Source organism: Ambystoma mexicanum, chromosome 6p (genome assembly GCF_040938575.1).
Source record: "Ambystoma mexicanum isolate Mex_15411 chromosome 6p, UKY_AmexF1_1, whole genome shotgun sequence".
In the NCBI taxonomy this organism is placed as follows: Eukaryota; Metazoa; Chordata; class Amphibia; order Caudata; family Ambystomatidae; genus Ambystoma; species Ambystoma mexicanum.
In genome coordinates, this window is record NC_090935.1 from 1480094629 (window position 1) to 1480112483 (window position 17855).

At 44.7% G+C, this 17855-nt stretch overlaps 1 protein-coding gene across 2 annotated transcripts in view; it reads left to right on the forward strand.

The window, feature by feature from the left end:
• Positions 1-17855, forward strand: part of LOC138510562 (cytospin-A-like) — a 1126527-nt gene that overhangs the window by 1019288 nt on the left and 89384 nt on the right. For both annotated transcript variants that reach the window (XM_069626319.1, XM_069626320.1), the window contains exon 15: positions 2717-2811. In XM_069626319.1, coding sequence (XP_069482420.1) covers positions 2717-2811 — 95 coding nt within the window. The remainder of the gene's footprint in view (positions 1-2716; positions 2812-17855) is intronic.

A 17855-nucleotide genomic window follows, 5' to 3' on the forward strand; every position in this document is an offset into this window, starting at 1 on the left:
GCTTTGGTCAGTGTTTCCTTGTGCCATAGTACAGTAGGCCTATTGTGTAAACCCTGAATACTGCTCATCTACCTCTTGCGATAAGTCTGACTGCTCAGCCACAGCTACCAACTAAATCTTTGTGGTACAGACTGATACCAAAGGGGATTTATTGCTCTCACCTGTAGTCCTAATCTGGTGTAGTGCTCCCTAAAGGAACTGCACTGGACTCTGCCTAACAGAGATGAGGTGGGCCATAGGTGCCAAGTAAAGGTTGAAGAGCCAAGGTGAGAGGTTAGAACCCTGTGGAACACCACATCTGGAAAGAGAGGTGGTGGAGAGTAAGGACTCTCATTGGACCTGGGAGGGTCGTTCGAAGAGGAAGGAGGTCAACCAGGATAGGGCCTGACCTGTGATGCCCAGGTTGTCACAGAGACGATTGATCAGGTTGGCGTGGTTGACCGTGTCAAAAGAAGAGGATAGATCAAGGAGGATGAGGACAGAAGGAAGGCTAGAGTCGAGATTAGAGAGCAAGTCTTCACGGGGGCCCAGGAGAGAGGTTTCCATGCTTCTGGCTGCTCTAAAGCCAGACTGGTGGTCATGGAGACAACCAAGAGATTCAGTACGGAGATTAAGCTGGGAGATGGCCAGCTTTTCCAGGAGTTTGCCCAGGAAAGGAGTGACAGAGATTGGGTGATAGTGTGCTGGAGAGGAAGGATTGGCAGAGCTATTATTAAGGAGGGGGTGCACAAGGGAGTGCTTTATGGGGAGGGGAAGTTCCAGTGGCAAAAGAGTGATTGTAGAAAGGCTGGAACGAGTGTGTTGATGTGGTCCTTGATGGCTCTGGAGGAGCAGGGGAGCATCTGCTTGGATGAGACCTTCATTAGATTCTGGTATGGGGTACCAGTTGCTTTTGCTCTTCTCCCTAGATCTACCCATGCATACAATTGAATTGAGACCCGGCTTTGCTCTCCTTTTGCCTGCCAGAGGAGGGCTCACACTTAAATGGAATAATAGGATGGTAGTGAAGTTTACCCATCTTTTGTCTGATTCATTCATAATGCTTGGGACGAGGTGCAAGGATAATTGTTCACTCACGGAACGTGCTTATGCATTGTATCAATTTATTATGGACTGTGTGAGTACCATTGCACAGCAGAAATCCTCTCAGAACAACAGTGGGCTGAGTCATTCTTTTGACTTGAGAATCATGCAGTCTAAGTAAAAATATTCACGCTCTAAAGAAACAAAGGATGCCTATACTAGAATTTACAATCGCTAGGAAATGGCAATGGCAGTGCCACCTAATGGCCAAAACTAAAAACATCAATAGAAAACACAGGAAGCGCTTGCATTGTAAGACAGCATAGGAAAAAGGTGCCTGAAACTATGGTTGGGGAGGGGATAGGAGGATTAAAAGGAAGCAAACACATCTGGAATGAAAAGTGCCGGAAACGATGGAGAAGGCTAGGGAGGGGCATGGAACCAAGAGGAAGAATACCAATGTGGTTAGTCAGGGACAATGGGCCTCATTACAACCCTGGCGTAGGACCATGGTGCTATTAGCACCATGGTCCATGCCGGATTCCGCCATGGTGGATGGCGGATTTACCGCCCCATTCCAAGGTTGGCAGGGCAGTAAATCCCCATTCACCATTGCCCCTTCCCCATTCCCATTTTTGCCCCATAGGGCTCAATGGGGATGGGGAAGGCGCTAATTACTGCACCGTAAATTACGGTGCCGTAATTAGCACCAAGGTGGCTTAGCGCCTTGGACTTTAACGCCTGCAAAAAGCAGTCGTTAAAGTGTGAATCTGGCATTAAGGGTTTAACGGCGCCGCAGCCTTTTACAGCGCCGTTAACCCCTTAACGCCAGGGTTGTCATGAAGCTCAATGTCTCTTCTGGCCCCTTTCATGTTATGTGGCACTTCATGTGCTGAAATAAAAAAACGGAAATGGTCTGGCCACCATCTTAGCATGGGAAGGTCAGGATAACCACACTGTGATGGTAACCTTCAAACTAAATTACTTCTGTGCCTTCTCCCAAGTAAGGAACAGCAGCTGAATTTGGGTACTCTGCAATAGCGCCTTGTAATAAAGGCAAGTGTTATCTCGAACCCCAGCCAGGAAGACCAAGGCTATCCTGGTGCTGCTCCCTTCAGCCAAATACTAGCATGCACGGGCTGGGGGGAAAATGCTACCACTGCATTACCCATTACCCAAGACATCATCATCCTCTCTAGCGTCAAGTATGCACAATCCGTGCTTCTGGCATGCTGTTAAAATGGGCTATCATAGATCTAATATGGCAGGTAGATTTAAAAACTTTGAACACCAATAATATTGAAGACCACAACGAAAAATTGTCCATTTCAAGGAAAGTCATCCTCTCTGGAAATCCTAACCAATTCATCTCTAACCATGCAGCGTTATTTCATGTCCTAGGTTCGTTTAACAAATGAATGATATTTTTAACTTTTGAGACATACTGTAGTCTATGAACAATTCTAAAGACACTTGCATTTGTGATATTAAGCACATATTCCCCAATGCCAAGCTGTGATCTTGATCAAGTCACTTCATCTTTTAGGGTCAAATTATGCGTGAATGCTAATTCTGTACTTTTGTTGTAAGCTTCGTTGCTCAGACTGTGTACTTTGAGTGACTGTTTTGATGCTTGAGCTAAGCATAGGTTCTTCTCATTCAATTTATTGTCTGCCCTTGCTTTTGATGACAGGTCACCAGTCAAGACTCCCGTCAAGCTTTCGCTCACCAAGGTACCTCGCAGACCAGCTAGGCCTGCAACAACCTCCACGTCAACTCCATATGAAGGTGAGTTTTCCAAAACCAAAGGAGCAAATAATTGATGTGCACTCAGATTATTGGTGTACCTTAGATGGGATAAGACTTCTTAAGTTCTCTTCTGCAATCGACAAAGGTGGTGGTATCTCATGAAAAACACTGTTCCTTTTTAGATTTGACTATTATGACATATGAGGATGGATACATAGGCTTTTCGTGTTTGGCTATTTGTCCATCCATTTAACGCCCATTTCTAAGTCAAATTTAAATGATTTTCCACCCATCCACAGCCAAAGCCAAAACTACACACTGTTTGCACTCTTTCCCTGCATTTGTATTGTGTGCTGAATTTGGCAGCCATTTTTACTTCCAAAATGGCAGCCGCTATATGTTATTGTATGGTAAAGGTGATTATATATGTTTTGTGTTTGAATAAAATATACATTCGTTTTGTAATACATATTTATTTCGTTTTAAAATGTACCAGCTTTTACATTAAAAAGCAGTATTAACATGTTTTGTTCGAGAATTTCCATTTATTTATTTATTGTTTTTTTTATACGCATCTAATACCGTACCTGAGTTTGGTTTCTAATCGCGGATCCGAGATTCGAACCTCTGTATTAGTGATGTGCTATGATTTGATTGGCTGTGGAGACTGTTTGTGTTTGCTCAAGGTAGCCGGTTTCTTTTACTTTTGGAGATTCAAAGGAAAAGGAAAAGAATGGAACAATGTCTGTTTGAATTAAGTTGTGCACAGACTGTTAGCATTTTTTTAAAACACCAAGAATGTGCAAGACCATCCGCCTGAGAACAATGTACGCCAATAGAGCAGCTGAGATTAAGCGTTGCCTCCTCATTAAAACATGTTTACTTTTTAGCTTGCTTAAAGGAGTGTGTGCAGGATTCTACAATTTAATTATGCTCTAACTGAAACTGGTACTGTCTCACCTAACGGAGATCGCGTAATTTAGAATGTGTGCATGGCGCTGGGTGGGTTAATGGGGGAGCACGGCCATGATATGATATGATATGATATGGCATTTATAACGCGCCTATAGACAAGTGTTTTGCTGTCTAAAGTAACTGAGGGAGAAGGAAGGTAAGGACGGTAAATCATCATGCCATCAAGGTCTGTTCAATTTAAAGGTCCAGAGGTACCTGTCTAGTAATCAGAATGTTGGACGACAAAGAATACGCATTTCCAATTTAAGTTGCCAACTTACCTTTTAGAGAAGTAGGGAATGGCTTTTTGATTAACAGAACCATCAAGATAAGGGTGGCTGCTTTTGCACGAGAAAGCAACGGCCCCTTTAAGGCCAGAACCCGTGGGAGACGGGACACATGGGTGGTAGGAGGCAGGAGAGGAAAGGAAACGGCAGTTTGTGCCGGGAGGAGAAAGTGGGTGGAAGGAATAAAGATGTTGAAAACTTGCAATCTGAGGTCGGTGCATTTATTGATGTCATGCATAACAACTGGCAATGAGGCTAACATCTGTCCCACTGCTCCTCGCCCGCACTAGCAATCCCGCTAGCAACGTCCCTGCCACACTGCTGTCATCCGCTGTGACATCCAGCCTGCATCTGCAGCGCTAGACTCCTCTGCACAAGCAGATTTGCCAGATCTGCTCCCATCACAGGCGATCCCGCCATACATCACCACACTGCAGCAGCGATCCCGCCGAGCGGACCATGGTAAGGCTATCCCGCCCACTGCTGCTTCCCGTGTGAGCATTCCTAGGCACCCCTACCAGACCCCGAATGAGCAGCATACCCCAGCGCGAGCCCACCTGGGCACGACACAGTAGCAATGCGCAGGGAAGCAGGTGCACACAACACAACAAGGACACATATGCGCGTCGTTAGACACCTGCCCACGGCACCAAGCCCCTCCTCATAAGTTGCCGTGATACTGCTGCAGGAGAAAACCATGCCTCTCCTCACGTGATGCCATGCACAAACGAAGAAAAAACTAAAACAAAGCAAGAACGTACAGAAGGCTACGCCGGCTGAAGGCTACAGTCATTTTGATCACAAGTAGTACAAGCGTCCACTACATTCACACAGTGGGTGTCCACTTAAATAACTGCCATCGTCGATTGAGCAAGCTGCCCCAGATGCCGACACTCCACCAGCTACCATGCCCTCCACATCAAGGGCAGTTTTTCTCAAATGCCCAGTCCCATTTACGCTAATACCCCACAGTGACAAAGGTCCACGCTGGACAGAATGGGTGGAGGAATTTGAGGATTTTTTCAAGTTGGTGGGGGAGGACAAAGCGCCAGCACTGGTTGAAGTATTCACCAACTTAACCGGTAAGGAAATAAAGGCCATCATCAAAACAATACCCACGGGGGAAAGAAACACTTACGCAACACTACTTGATGCCCTATACAAAGAACCCATCATCCAACTTAACAGACATCACAAACGATATGTATTCAATCAGTGCACTCAACAACCTCTAGAATCTATCTACAAATTCATAACAAGACTACGCCAGAAACTACTACACTGCCAATGTGCCCAATTCTCTGAAGACGAGGCAATAAGACTCATCAAAGGATGTATCTCCTCTAACTTCAGAAAACAGTTAATCAAAAAACCCCTTCCCATAGATGAGGTCATAGAATTAGCCAGGATCTACGAAAAGGTGGATTCTCAGGTAGCATCCATGGAGAACACATCACCAAAAAAAGTAGACAAAAGCAAAATTGTGGCAGCCATACAAGCACAGAGGCAAGGCGACCACACACAATTTCCAGGATGGTCCTCAACCGACAACCAATGAGAACACAAAAACAGTGCTACACATGTGGAATGAGCTTCCTGCATGCAGGCACATGCCCGGTACTCATGCAAGGATCCTCCAACTGTGGGAAAGAAGGTAATTTTCAAATGGTATGCCGACAAGCGAGGCCTTTCCCCACACCGAATACAACCCCCATGGTCATGTGGAGACAAGGGAACCAAGCATACCAAACCCCACAAGACCAAAGGAGACCACAACTCGGCTACGGGCCAAACCCGAGGAGATATGCGAGGGCAAAAGAAGAGCTGCCAGACATGGGACCCGATCAGACACAGGACAGTCCTGATCTATTCCCCCAATATGGGGACAATATGATGACTCGCCATATGCCTACCAAACCTACATGGAGTGCCCTAATGACTCGTACTATGACCTACCTCCTGAGTGGGACCAGAACTATCCGGACGAATATGTCAACCTAATACAGAATGATTTGGAGGCTGAAGAAGCCCCAAATTCATTATCAACATGGACACGGAAAACTACTGCTTCCTCAAAAACTCAGGGGCCACCCTGAACATCATGGGGGAGCGGGAGTTCACATGTACGGCTGACGCTCAGACCCTGTCCAAATCAGCCGCAATAATTTTTCAGTGGGGAACCACCACTCCACTCATTTCGATCGGGCAGTTTCAGTGCACGTGGATACAAAGAAGACACTCAACCACAGCAACAATTCACATGAACGTGCCACAGGGCCCACTCCATGGGTCTGCCCATTGGTGGTTGTTCCTAAGGAAGGAGGGAACATATGATTATGCATACACATGAGGGTAGCAAACCCAGGCATCCAACGAGAACGTCACCCTAGCCCCAACATTGAAGACATGATTGTCCAGCTAAACAAGGCAACCACATTTTCGCGATTCGACCTAAATCAGGGTCATCATCAACTAGAGCTATACACTGACTCCAGAGTCATTACAACAGTCTCAACGCACAATGCATTATTCTGCTACAAGCGGTTAAACTTCTGAATCTCCTCGGCCGCTGCCTATTTTCAGGAGTCCATCCGCCAAGTCATCCACCCCGTCAAAACCATTCTAAACTATAGTGATGACATCCTGGTGTATGGCGAATCTCAAGCCGAATGTGATCAAGCATTGGTGGACATGTGCATGGTGCTACAGGCAGCAGGACTTACTCTCAACCTGGCCAAATGCAATATCAGCAAAAAGAATCTGATCTTCTTTGGACATATCTTCTCTGACCCAGCCATGAACCCAGACTCCAACAAAGTCAGCACCATCTCCAACCTGACCAGGGGTCAAGTCCTAAAAATGAAAGTGGTGGGATTCATCAACAAACGCATTGGGATGTGACATCGCCAGAAATTAACAAATGAAGGTGAAATTTGCACATTTCATAAAATTGTGTTTGCATAACCACTCAAATTGCACAGGACGAATGGCATTTGCCTTTCACAAAATCAACACACACACAAAACCAAGAGAGGATATATTCTTCTAATAGTGTTTTTGAAAATGTTAAAAGGCGTGCACATTTTAAACTCCAAAACCAATACAAATGTTTTCCCTGGAGTTTGCAGTACGGAAATGGGACATTTCACCTTTAGTTGTTTGTTATTTTTCATCAGGTTATATAGTGCAGTGTCCGGCCTGCAAACCTGATGACATAAATTCAAAGAGGACATTCAATGTTTCTCATTTTAACTAGGGGGAACCGAGTCCACCCTCTGAAAAAAGTGGGTGGACTCCGTCCACCCGCGTGTACCCTCGCATTGAGCCCTGAACCTGACACTGCCCACTAATGCAGCCAATGTGTGCTCTTTCCTTGGGATGGCAGGGCACTGTGCCAGATATCCCGCACTATGCCACACACACCGAACCACTACAACACCTCTTGCAGAAAGATGGTAATTTCCAATGGACAGAAGCATGCCAGGCGGCCTTCGACAACATCAAGAGGGCACTGGCGGAAGTGAAACAACTGTCTTATTTTGACCCGACATGGAATACCAAAATCATTGTCGATGCAAGCCCGTTTGGGCTGGGAGCGATCTTGGCCCAGACTAAGGAACACATCATAGCATGTGCCAGTAGCCCTCTCTCACCCATGAAGAGGGCCTACTCACAAGCCGAGAAGGAGAGCCTTGCTGCAGTCTGGGCCTGTGAACATTTCCACAATTTTGCCATCAGCAAAATGTTCACCCTCGTCACAGACCACCAGACTTTACTGTGGCTATTTGGGAACCCGAGGACCAAGATACCGCCCAGAATTGAATGATGGGCATAAGGCTATAACATCATCCATCGCCAAGGGGGGGACCAAAACCGTGCAGACTACATATCACAGCACCCGGATGGTGAACAGATAACGAGGAAGGGCGACATCGAATATATCAACTACTTCACAACCAACGCAATGCCACCTGCTCTCACACTCAAGATGGTTGCACAAGAATCCACCAAGGACCGACCTTGAGAATGGCCATTGAACTAACCAACAGGAATAAGTGGAAAGATGACTGCAGACTATTTTAAGCTCACCCTAACGCAAACCAAATAAAAATAAGCAGAATAGCCAAAATACACAGAGAAATGGCAGTGAGAGAACAATCGATCCTACTCAGATGGTATCGACTCATCATATTCCCAACGTTAAAGACAGACAGTGGTACGGATGGCGCACAAGGCCATAGAGGATCCGACAGCACCAGGAATCAGCTAAGATGACATGTGTGGTTTCCATACCTGGGCACACTGGTAGAAAACATGATACACCAATGTTTACCATGTCAATTCACCACCAAAGCCGACCCACCACAGCCACTGCAACGCACCCAAATCCCGGACAGCGCACGGAATAGGGTAGCCATAGACTTCTACGGACCAATGGACTAAGGAGAATACCTCCTGGTTCTCATAGAGGAATTCTCACGATTTGCCTGTCGCGAAAAGAACACCGACAACAGCGTAGCCCCAAGTGGCACCAGTAATGGACGAGATGCTCAGTGAGTGGGGAATCCCACATAACACCCAGTCAGACTACGGACCCCTCTTTAAAAGCCATGACTTTGAAACATTTGTAAAGCACATGGGATTTTATCACCAGAAAATAACACCTAGATGGCCCCAAGCAAATGGCATGGCGAAAGATTCATGTCATCGATAAAGAAAACCCTCCAGAGAGCAAACATCGAGGGCACATCATCACACCAAGCACGCTGTAGAATGCTGAGAGATTACTGAAACAACCCACATGATACAAGTCTTTTGTATCTGAATAAACCCAGATGTGTTGAGGAAGTGGTGATGTACCTTGATGATGGATGCAATTAAAGTTGTTCAAATCTAACTTGGAGAATACTTTGGCACCATGCAATAGGTGCATCATATCTGTCATTCTAGGTGCGAGATGCCGCTCTCTTTCAATGGCCACATTTGGGGCCTGCATGTCTACGCCGATGCGTATGCTGGTCTTGTTGTCCTTTTTGGGCACCGGTACTGCTGGTTCGATAATGTTTTGCTGTAATAAGGATTGAATTTCATCCTCCACTTGTCTCTGGATGTTTAGAGAAATTCCACAGTAGTGTTGAGCTGTTGGTGGTATCTGCGGATTGATGTGTAGTTTAATTTGCCTGTCCTTTAGTCTGCCTAGTCCCTTGAAGAGGGCTGGGAATTATTTTTGTATCATGTCCTTCGAGTTGGTGGTGTAGGCGGACATGATTTGGTACATTATATGAATGAGTCCCATTTTGATGGCTGTTTTGAAACTTAGTATGCTTCATCCAGGGACTTCTCCTGGGACTTCTCCCTTGATGACGTACATTTTAGCCTTTTGGTACTGGCCTTTGTATTGGCACGTGGCAGTGAACATGTCATGACAATTGAGTGGTTTGTTGGAGCCGTATGGGTATATTAGGGTGTCGGTTTCTTTCAAGTCTTTTTTCTTGGTGAGCGATCTGTAGATATTGTCGTTGATTACATTTACTGTCGCTCCAGTATCGATTAAAAACTCTAAATTCTGTTCATTTAATTGAAGCAGTAGCATTGGGCTATATTCAAACACTGCATGGTTGCCAATGGCATGAACGTAAGCTCTTTTGCGATCTCCGCTGGATGAAGACGAGTGAGAGAAGCGTCTCCCTTTTGATGATTCATCTAGATATCTAATTCTTTGTCTCGGTTTCCTTCGCTGAGAATCATGTCTGCTCTTGTTATGGCTGGAGCTGTCTCTCCTCTTTTCCTGTCATTGGGGTTGTGTGGTTGATCACGTGTTGAGCTATGAGAGCGACGCCTGCTGCTCATAGGAAAATTACTTGTGCGAGGATGCGGGCTTTCCCGCCTTGAACCGCAGCCATCTTGTCTCCGGGATTCCTTGCCTGAGTCTGGTGATTGAAAGAATTTGATATTTCTGCAAACGGATTGAAAATGTTTTTCACCCCCGCATTTGTCGCAGTGGTGTCCTATTGCTGGACATGGCCCCACGTGAGGAAATTTGAACCTGCATCTGTAGCATTTCTTTTGTTATGTTGTGTCACTCAGGATACGAATGGGGCACACTGTGGCTGCCGTGGCCATCAGCCTGATAGTGATATAGCCTAATGATTCCGTCTGCAAAGCTATTGATGAATCAGCTCTTGCTAGCTGTAGTATTTCTTCCAATGTCCTGCTTTTCTGGAGGAGTTTTTTGCAGAATTCTAGGGATCCACATCCTGAAAAGGCTTGCGATTTGAGTGCTTCCTCAGTTGAGTACCAATCAAAGTCACAATACTTTGCTCTTTTCCATAGCCTCATTATAAAATTGTCCATGCTCTCACTCTTTTCTTCCATGGTGGTGTGGAAAATGTGCCTTTCGTAGTCAACATTTCTTAATGGCGCAAAGTAGGTATTTAGTGAGTCAATTATGCCTTGAAATGAGTCTGTGTTAGCTTTGGGCTTTTCAAATACGATTTCACATAGTGTGGGTCCCAGTGAATGCAGTAGGATGCCTCGTAGGCAGCGTTCTTCTCTCACCCCAGATGCATCTATGTAGATGTGTAGTTCTTTCAGCCACCTGGCCCACCTGGGTGCCAGGCTGCTGGTGTCTGACATTTCAAAATGCGGCACAGCTTGCAGTTGTAAAGATTCAGTGTTCCCTTCTTCCCTGGGGTTAACATGCCGCGGTGGAGCTGGCCTTTGCCTTCCGACATGGTGGTTGCCTTGAGAATGATTCAATCAGTTCAATAACTGGGCGTAAATTATGTCATATGGGTCGTGGCACGCTCCAAAATGAGGTGCTTGAGGAATGATGAGCACTGCTGTCACTTAATAAGTCAATGGGGAAAATAAATGCTTGCCTTGTGCTTCACGTGTGCCACGTGATGATCTGGATGTTCGTGTCATTTTCCTCCGTGGCAGTGTCCTGTAATGAGGGGCCTGCTCTGTAGAAGCGCATAGTGTAGGATGCAAATGCACTTGTGATGCAGTTTTCCTCTGTGGCGGCACCATTGGGACAGCTGATTCCTCGCCCGTTGGGCATGAAGTTCGGATGGTGGACTCTTCCACGAGTCAAAGCAGTAGTGTTGCGCGTGACGTCCGGGTGCTCCGGCCCTTTGAATGCAGGGTCTCAGTACCTTGCCTGCGGGTGCGTGGTGAGTGTTCTTCAAATAATCCTCATCGCCATTGTTCAGTCCTCACGTGTATCACAGACGCGCTTCATTCAATGTGCAAAGTATAAATGAGGCAATTCAATAAATCTCGGAGAGCAATGATGGCACGTCTGATGTCTTTTTATTTTGGACCGTTACTAAAGTTTCGGCGGTAACCCCGCCCCTATTCTAACACGTGGGGCGCAACCCACCAGAGCATAAACACAGAAAGGAGACTTGGCTCATTTACAAGGTATTGATTAACAGTTATACAAAGAGAACACAACATCTTCCTTCTTTAGGTAGTGAAGTGGATTTAAGGGGTCTTTTGCGGATACATATGAGGCACACAATGTAGGTATAAACCCGGATGGCACCAACAAATACAGTTTCCATAGGATGTATGAATTCCAGAAGGAATGGGGGGCTGTGCTAGGCTTGGAGCGGAGGGGGCGGGGGAAGGAACGCAAGCTGTTCCAGCAATATGACCAGCAGGAATACGTGATGCATGGAGGCCACGGGTTTGAGAAAAGTAGTCAGCTAGGGCAATCTGAGCTTGTGCGGGTGAACGAGGGGCCTTGGAGTTTAGAATACAAGATGTGCAATGGAGGCCTGGAAGCATTACCACAATTAGTAACCCTTCTGAACAGTATACAGTGGTGTGTTGCTTCCGCATTCTGCAATGCATCGCACTATTCTTTATAATGGCGTGGAAAGGCAGCATTGTAATTCCAGGGAGACCCTGGGGCATAGTAGAAATATCAAATGGCTTATAAAACTTCACATAATTTAATTGGAGTTCATGACATATTGTTATTGTATGGCACTAATATAGGATTATGAGTTCTAACAGTTAAACAGCATCATAGAGTGTGGTGGTGGAGGTTGGAGATGCCAGGCTTTAAGGTAATGCATTTAACATATCAGCGGGGTGGGCAAATATTTAATGTTAACATGAACATTCAAATGCATTGCTGGTATTAATTACTATAAATTATGGTGGCTGTCCATTCAGGGTGATTCTGGCGTATATTTTGGGACAGGCCTGGGTTGTTTTTTGGCTACAGTGGCTTTTTCATATTCTACCTCTTTCCTATTCTCTTTCCTCCTTTGGTTTTCTCTTTCACTCTTATATGCTCTCGCTCTCCTCACATCCTCCATTACCGTCTCACCTTTTCCCTCTTCTCACTCACTTGCAGCCTCACACTGACCCTTTCACTAGCACCCTTGCATGTACCCTTCTTTTGAACTCACCTTTCCTTGCACTTCCGCTATCTCATACACAATTCCCACACCCTCACTCCTAACATCCCATGAGCAGCCTCTCTCGCTCACATCCCTTCTTGCTCACCATTGCTAGCATCAGATCAGGCCTCTCTCACTGAAATTCTCATTCCCTCACCCCTGTATCCTCCCTCACATCTACTATTGGATTTATCAGCAGCATTTGATCTAGTAGACCATGACAAACTTTGCGACACCCTAAAAAAAGACTTTAATTTCTCTATTAACGCTACTCAATGGATCAAATCTTTTTTATCGGACCGCACTTCCAGGGTTGCCATCGGTAACCATGCAGCAGACTCTATAGTAGTACCCATAGGAGTCCCCCAGGGATCCTGCCTCTCACCCACACTCTATAATGCATATACCAAACTCCTTTTCTCGGCTCTTGACGATATGGGTGTCATCTATACCAACTTTGCAGATGACACCCAGATCCTCATCCCCATCACAGGTGACTACACCCAGGACACTGACACTATTAACAAAGTGTATTCTATAATTCAAAACTGGATGGCCCTAAACAGTCTCTGCCTTAATGATGAGAAAACGGAGGTCCTCATTGTGGGCACCCAGAAAAGAATAAGCACACTCCATGCTAACTACTCTCATATCATCATTGACGGTACACAGATCCCAGTATTCAAACAAGTGAAAACCCTTGGGGTATATATAGATGCCAATCTCACCATGCACAAACAAATAGCAGCCCTTTCCTCCTCCCCAGCCTATACAGCAAAACGTATTGCACTCAGCCGCCAATTTCTCAATCCTACATATTGCATCACACTGGCCAGAGCGCTGATCTTAACAAATTTGGATTATTGTAACATCCTCTTCCTAGGAACCTCCAAAACTAATTTAAATAAATTACAACTACTACAAAACAAAGCCCTTAGAGCGGCTCTCGGCTTAAAGAAATCAGAACATATATCTACCATTAGAAGAGAAAACCATTGGCTACCAATTGAAGCTAGAATTATCTTCAAAACACTCAGCATCGTCCACAAATGCATCACCAATAAAGCGCCTAGCTACCTCAATCACACCATCAAGAAAAAAACCTCATGCAGGACTGTGAGATCCAATAAACTGGCCCTCTTTGAAGTTCCCCAATACAAATATAGCAGAGCAGGAGGAAGTAGCTTCAAAGTCCTAGACCCCTTGCACTGGAACGCACTACCCTTTAGTATAAAAAATGAGGACTCCCCATTAAGATTCAAAAAAACTTGGTTATTTAACTAATACTAACTTAACTGAATGCGTTAAATAATACGTGACCTGCTACTTTGACCAACTGAAATGAGTATAAGAATTGTGATCATATGATTTATTTGCATCTTAAAATATGTTCTATCTGATGGTAACTGTAATTGTATAAAAATGCCTCAATTTATTGAATTTTCGCCGTGATACCTGTGGGTCTGGGCGAGTAACAAATGTAATAAATAAATAAATAAATAAATAACATCTTTACTCTCCCTTTTGCCTATAAACACAAACGGCAATGTACAGAATCAAACGCCCAAACTATTGGTTTTGCCAATGCTTGTTCTCGCTTGTCGAGGAACAGTGTCTTCTGTCGATAACTTAATAACTGAAAGGTCTATCAGCATTATAAGACTAAGTATACATGTGCAATATTTTATATAATTCTATGTATGACTTGTCAATTCTCTTAGCACACTTTGCCAGTCAGTTAGCCAATAATGGCTTATTTTGGCTTAGTCATAACATTACATAACAAAATGTACAAAAACATCATGACTATTCTCACATGGGCAAGTCCCACTATATGGCGTTAGACCTTCCTACTAAGTGAGAATATAATAAGCGAAACCAAGCCAAAGGAAGGTCTCCAATTAATCTTTTAAAACATATGTCCCCCTACGTAAACCTAGGGGCTCATAGTATCAACCTTCAAACAAATATAGGAAGATAACAATCGATCAAAAATGATGTTTTATACAAAAGCACATGTCCATTTTAATAATACATCAAAGCACAAGTGTAACCACCTGCCTAGTCATAACAAATACATATTTTGTTAAAAACATATACAACATGAATGTACCATTTCTAATACACCAATCATCATACATTCACACATCAAAGTGTCAAGTCTCCTTGACTACACATAGTGACGGTTGTCTCAACCTAATTTCCCACTATGACAATCTTCACACGATTTATATAAGTTTCTGTCCTGTGTGGCTAAAAGTTGCTGGATATTCCTCAGGGGAAGACATGTGTTTCTTATAGGTGGCAGGAGATGGATCACACCATTTTCTACAACCTCACCCGCTCCATAATTGCTGCTAGGTATCATACTTGCATAGAGTTGTGTGAATGTTAGCACTTGCCACACTTGACCGAAGTTGTGGACATTGACATGGGCATTGACCGGATGGAGTTGTGAATGAAGGCAAGTGCCGCCCCTGGACATAAGTGCAAGTGTTGGCATGTGCCACGTTCAAAGGAGCTGAGAGCATCAGCGTGCATGAGCAACTGAATAAGATGATGAATGCCGACCAGCCGCCACATATGGATGGAGTAGCCTTGTCTAGCCAATGCCGTGCACTGACTGGGTTGGGAATGCTCTCTGGGCCATTTTTGAAGGGATGCACAAACGTCTACCTGCCTCGCATACAGACAGGTGTCACGTAAGTGTCAGAGGCCGAACTTAGGCAAGCTTATGAATGGGAGTGGATGCCATGCGTGAAAGGGACTGTGAGTGTCGGATGGCCCCAGATCCCCAGATCTGGACAGAGACGCTGAGATGCTCGCACACCACACCAGGAGAGAATATGGAAGTTTAGCGCCTTGCTTTCAGAAAGCAATGTCAATTAACCAACCCACTAACAATTTCCCCCCTCTGCTCACACCTCTCAAACTAACTAAACACAACCACAAGCCTACAACATAACAATCCGCACAAACTTCACTACACTGCAACAACAAAACAAACCACACATAGACTTGCACAACAGCGCACGACGACTACCGACTGTAAAACACCCCAAGCCCAGCCATCGGACTTACCGGACTGAGGCCCCCAATAGCGCATCACTGCTCTCTTGCACTTTTCCAGCTTATTCCCACTAACTCACCCCCCCCCCACCTCCCCTTCTCCACTTTTTTTTTTTTTTTTTCAGAGCCACCAGAGCGCCAGGGGACCACTCCGGTGGTGATAGTGCGTGGTACAAACATCCTTTAACATTAACATTAACATTGTGATATTCCAGAGGGTCCCTGAAAGTTGTCTGTCTCTTTGTACCATCAGACGATAATGGAACCAAAAGTGTTGCTAAATGTTGCTCTCACGATTCGCTTTTCACCCTCAACCATATGCCTTCATCAATAAATGAATGATAGAAGGTGCGTATCTTTAAGAGTTACAGATGTCTATTGTTGAGTATATCTTGTTTAATCTTGCACTGATGGCAAAAACCCCTCTGTTCACACAATCCTCCCAGCTGGATAGATTTCACAATGGGGGGCTTCCTGTGCCCTCCAGTTCATTTCCAAAGAAATTCTACTCGCTCACGGGCGTCACTCACAGTTGTTTTGAAAGGTTGATTGGAGACCTTCCTTTGGCTTGGTTTCGCAAAAACATCATGACAACATTTAATTTCCACGATTACATTAAAGTGTTAAAAACTATTACAGCCTTTGCATTGATCTGCATTTGTTTAAATACCAGTTTAACACTACAGCGTTGGGATATTGGCTGTCCCATTCTGATAAATGAGGCAGGAGATTCAATAGCCACCAATGTTCCTGTCTCAAAGCCAATGTTCGAACATGTCTACTTTTTTTGGTTTAACAACAACTCCTGCTTTGTTTTTAGGTCTATCTAATGAGAGCTTTAACTCTCTACCAGAGCTCTTGTGATACAGCAGCAACCATAGAGGGCTGTTGTCAATCAGCTGCTCCCTGCTGAATAAATGCTGTATCCCGGTGAAAGCTCTGTTATATTGTGTGCCTTTTTATAGAAGCAAGATCAAATGTCTAAGTTGGGGAAAGAGCTGCCATTTTTTTAAACACTTTTGTTTTCCGCGGATGTCATTTCACCAAAATGCCAGGAGTAGCAGGGGTGACATCACATGAAGCTTTGACCCCCCCATCACATCACAGGAAGTGATGTAATTTGACCCAACCCCCAAGGGACATCACAGGATGTGATGGCACACAACCTTTCACCCCTTGAAAAAATTGGAAGTGGCATCGCATTGCATTGCCCTTCAGTACACTATGAAAATATGGCAATGATATCGAGTTACGGGGACAAGCTTCCCAACTATGGTCGCCAAACACTGGAAGTGACTACCTGCCTGCTTGCGAGCTAAACAATGCTACTGGGTCTTCCACAAAGCCTTAAAAACCTGGCTCTTTGCATAAAGTGAACATTGGAACCCCCTCTGCGCCAGAACTAATGTTTAAGTCTGCTTAAGAATTTCCCTGGAACAGCGCCTTGATGCCGGAGGGTTTAGTGCTCTATGTAAGTGCTAAAAGAAATTAATAAATAATATCACTGTAATATGATATGCATTTCGTACTAGAATGATCACCATATGTAGGGTTAATATCAGTGTGTACAGGCCCATATTACCACATTACTGTGAATGTAAGCAGACGTCCAACACAACAACTTGGACTATTGTACATCACTCGGGCTAAACTGTCAACAGACAGGGCATCTCGAAGAGGCCTAAACCCCAAAGCGCAGACATCCAGTGCCTGCCAAGTGCATTCTGGCCAAAAGCTGATTTTGTAAACAGTTTTTTCCCCAAACAGCAGAAATCTCAAAGTTAATATGGAAAAGTAAAGTGATATTGTTTGTCCACATGAAGTAGTGGAGAATTTCACTGTCCAGTCACTGCAGCAAGTGAAGACTGCATTGTGTGTCAAAGTGACCCACATGCTCGCCCAAAGCTCAAACAATACAAATCTTATTTGAATGCCTTGTGGAATATAGTGCTTTCAGGAACACACCAAATACCAGCGTTCATTGATCTATCCGGGATACAGATAACCTTTTAGGCGCTACATACACAACATGCACACATTCTCATGTATGGCCACCTGGTAGTACAAAGCCATTTGGACTGAACAGGGCATGATTATCTGGCTATCAATGCAAGTGCATGCTTTGGGCCATCTTAGTATGGCGTTTGCATCGTGTCAGAATAAAAAGCTATGAGGGGTTAACGTTTCTGCATTGATCGAGGAGCAGAAACATTATCCACTCAACACAAAGCAAACCAGAAGCATGGCATGCTATACTTGCGCTATGCAATAACATCCTGGGATACCCAACTCAACCTTGAGTGTTGATTAATTAGTCCACAGCCATTCTTAGCTTCTCTGACTACACCATATGGAT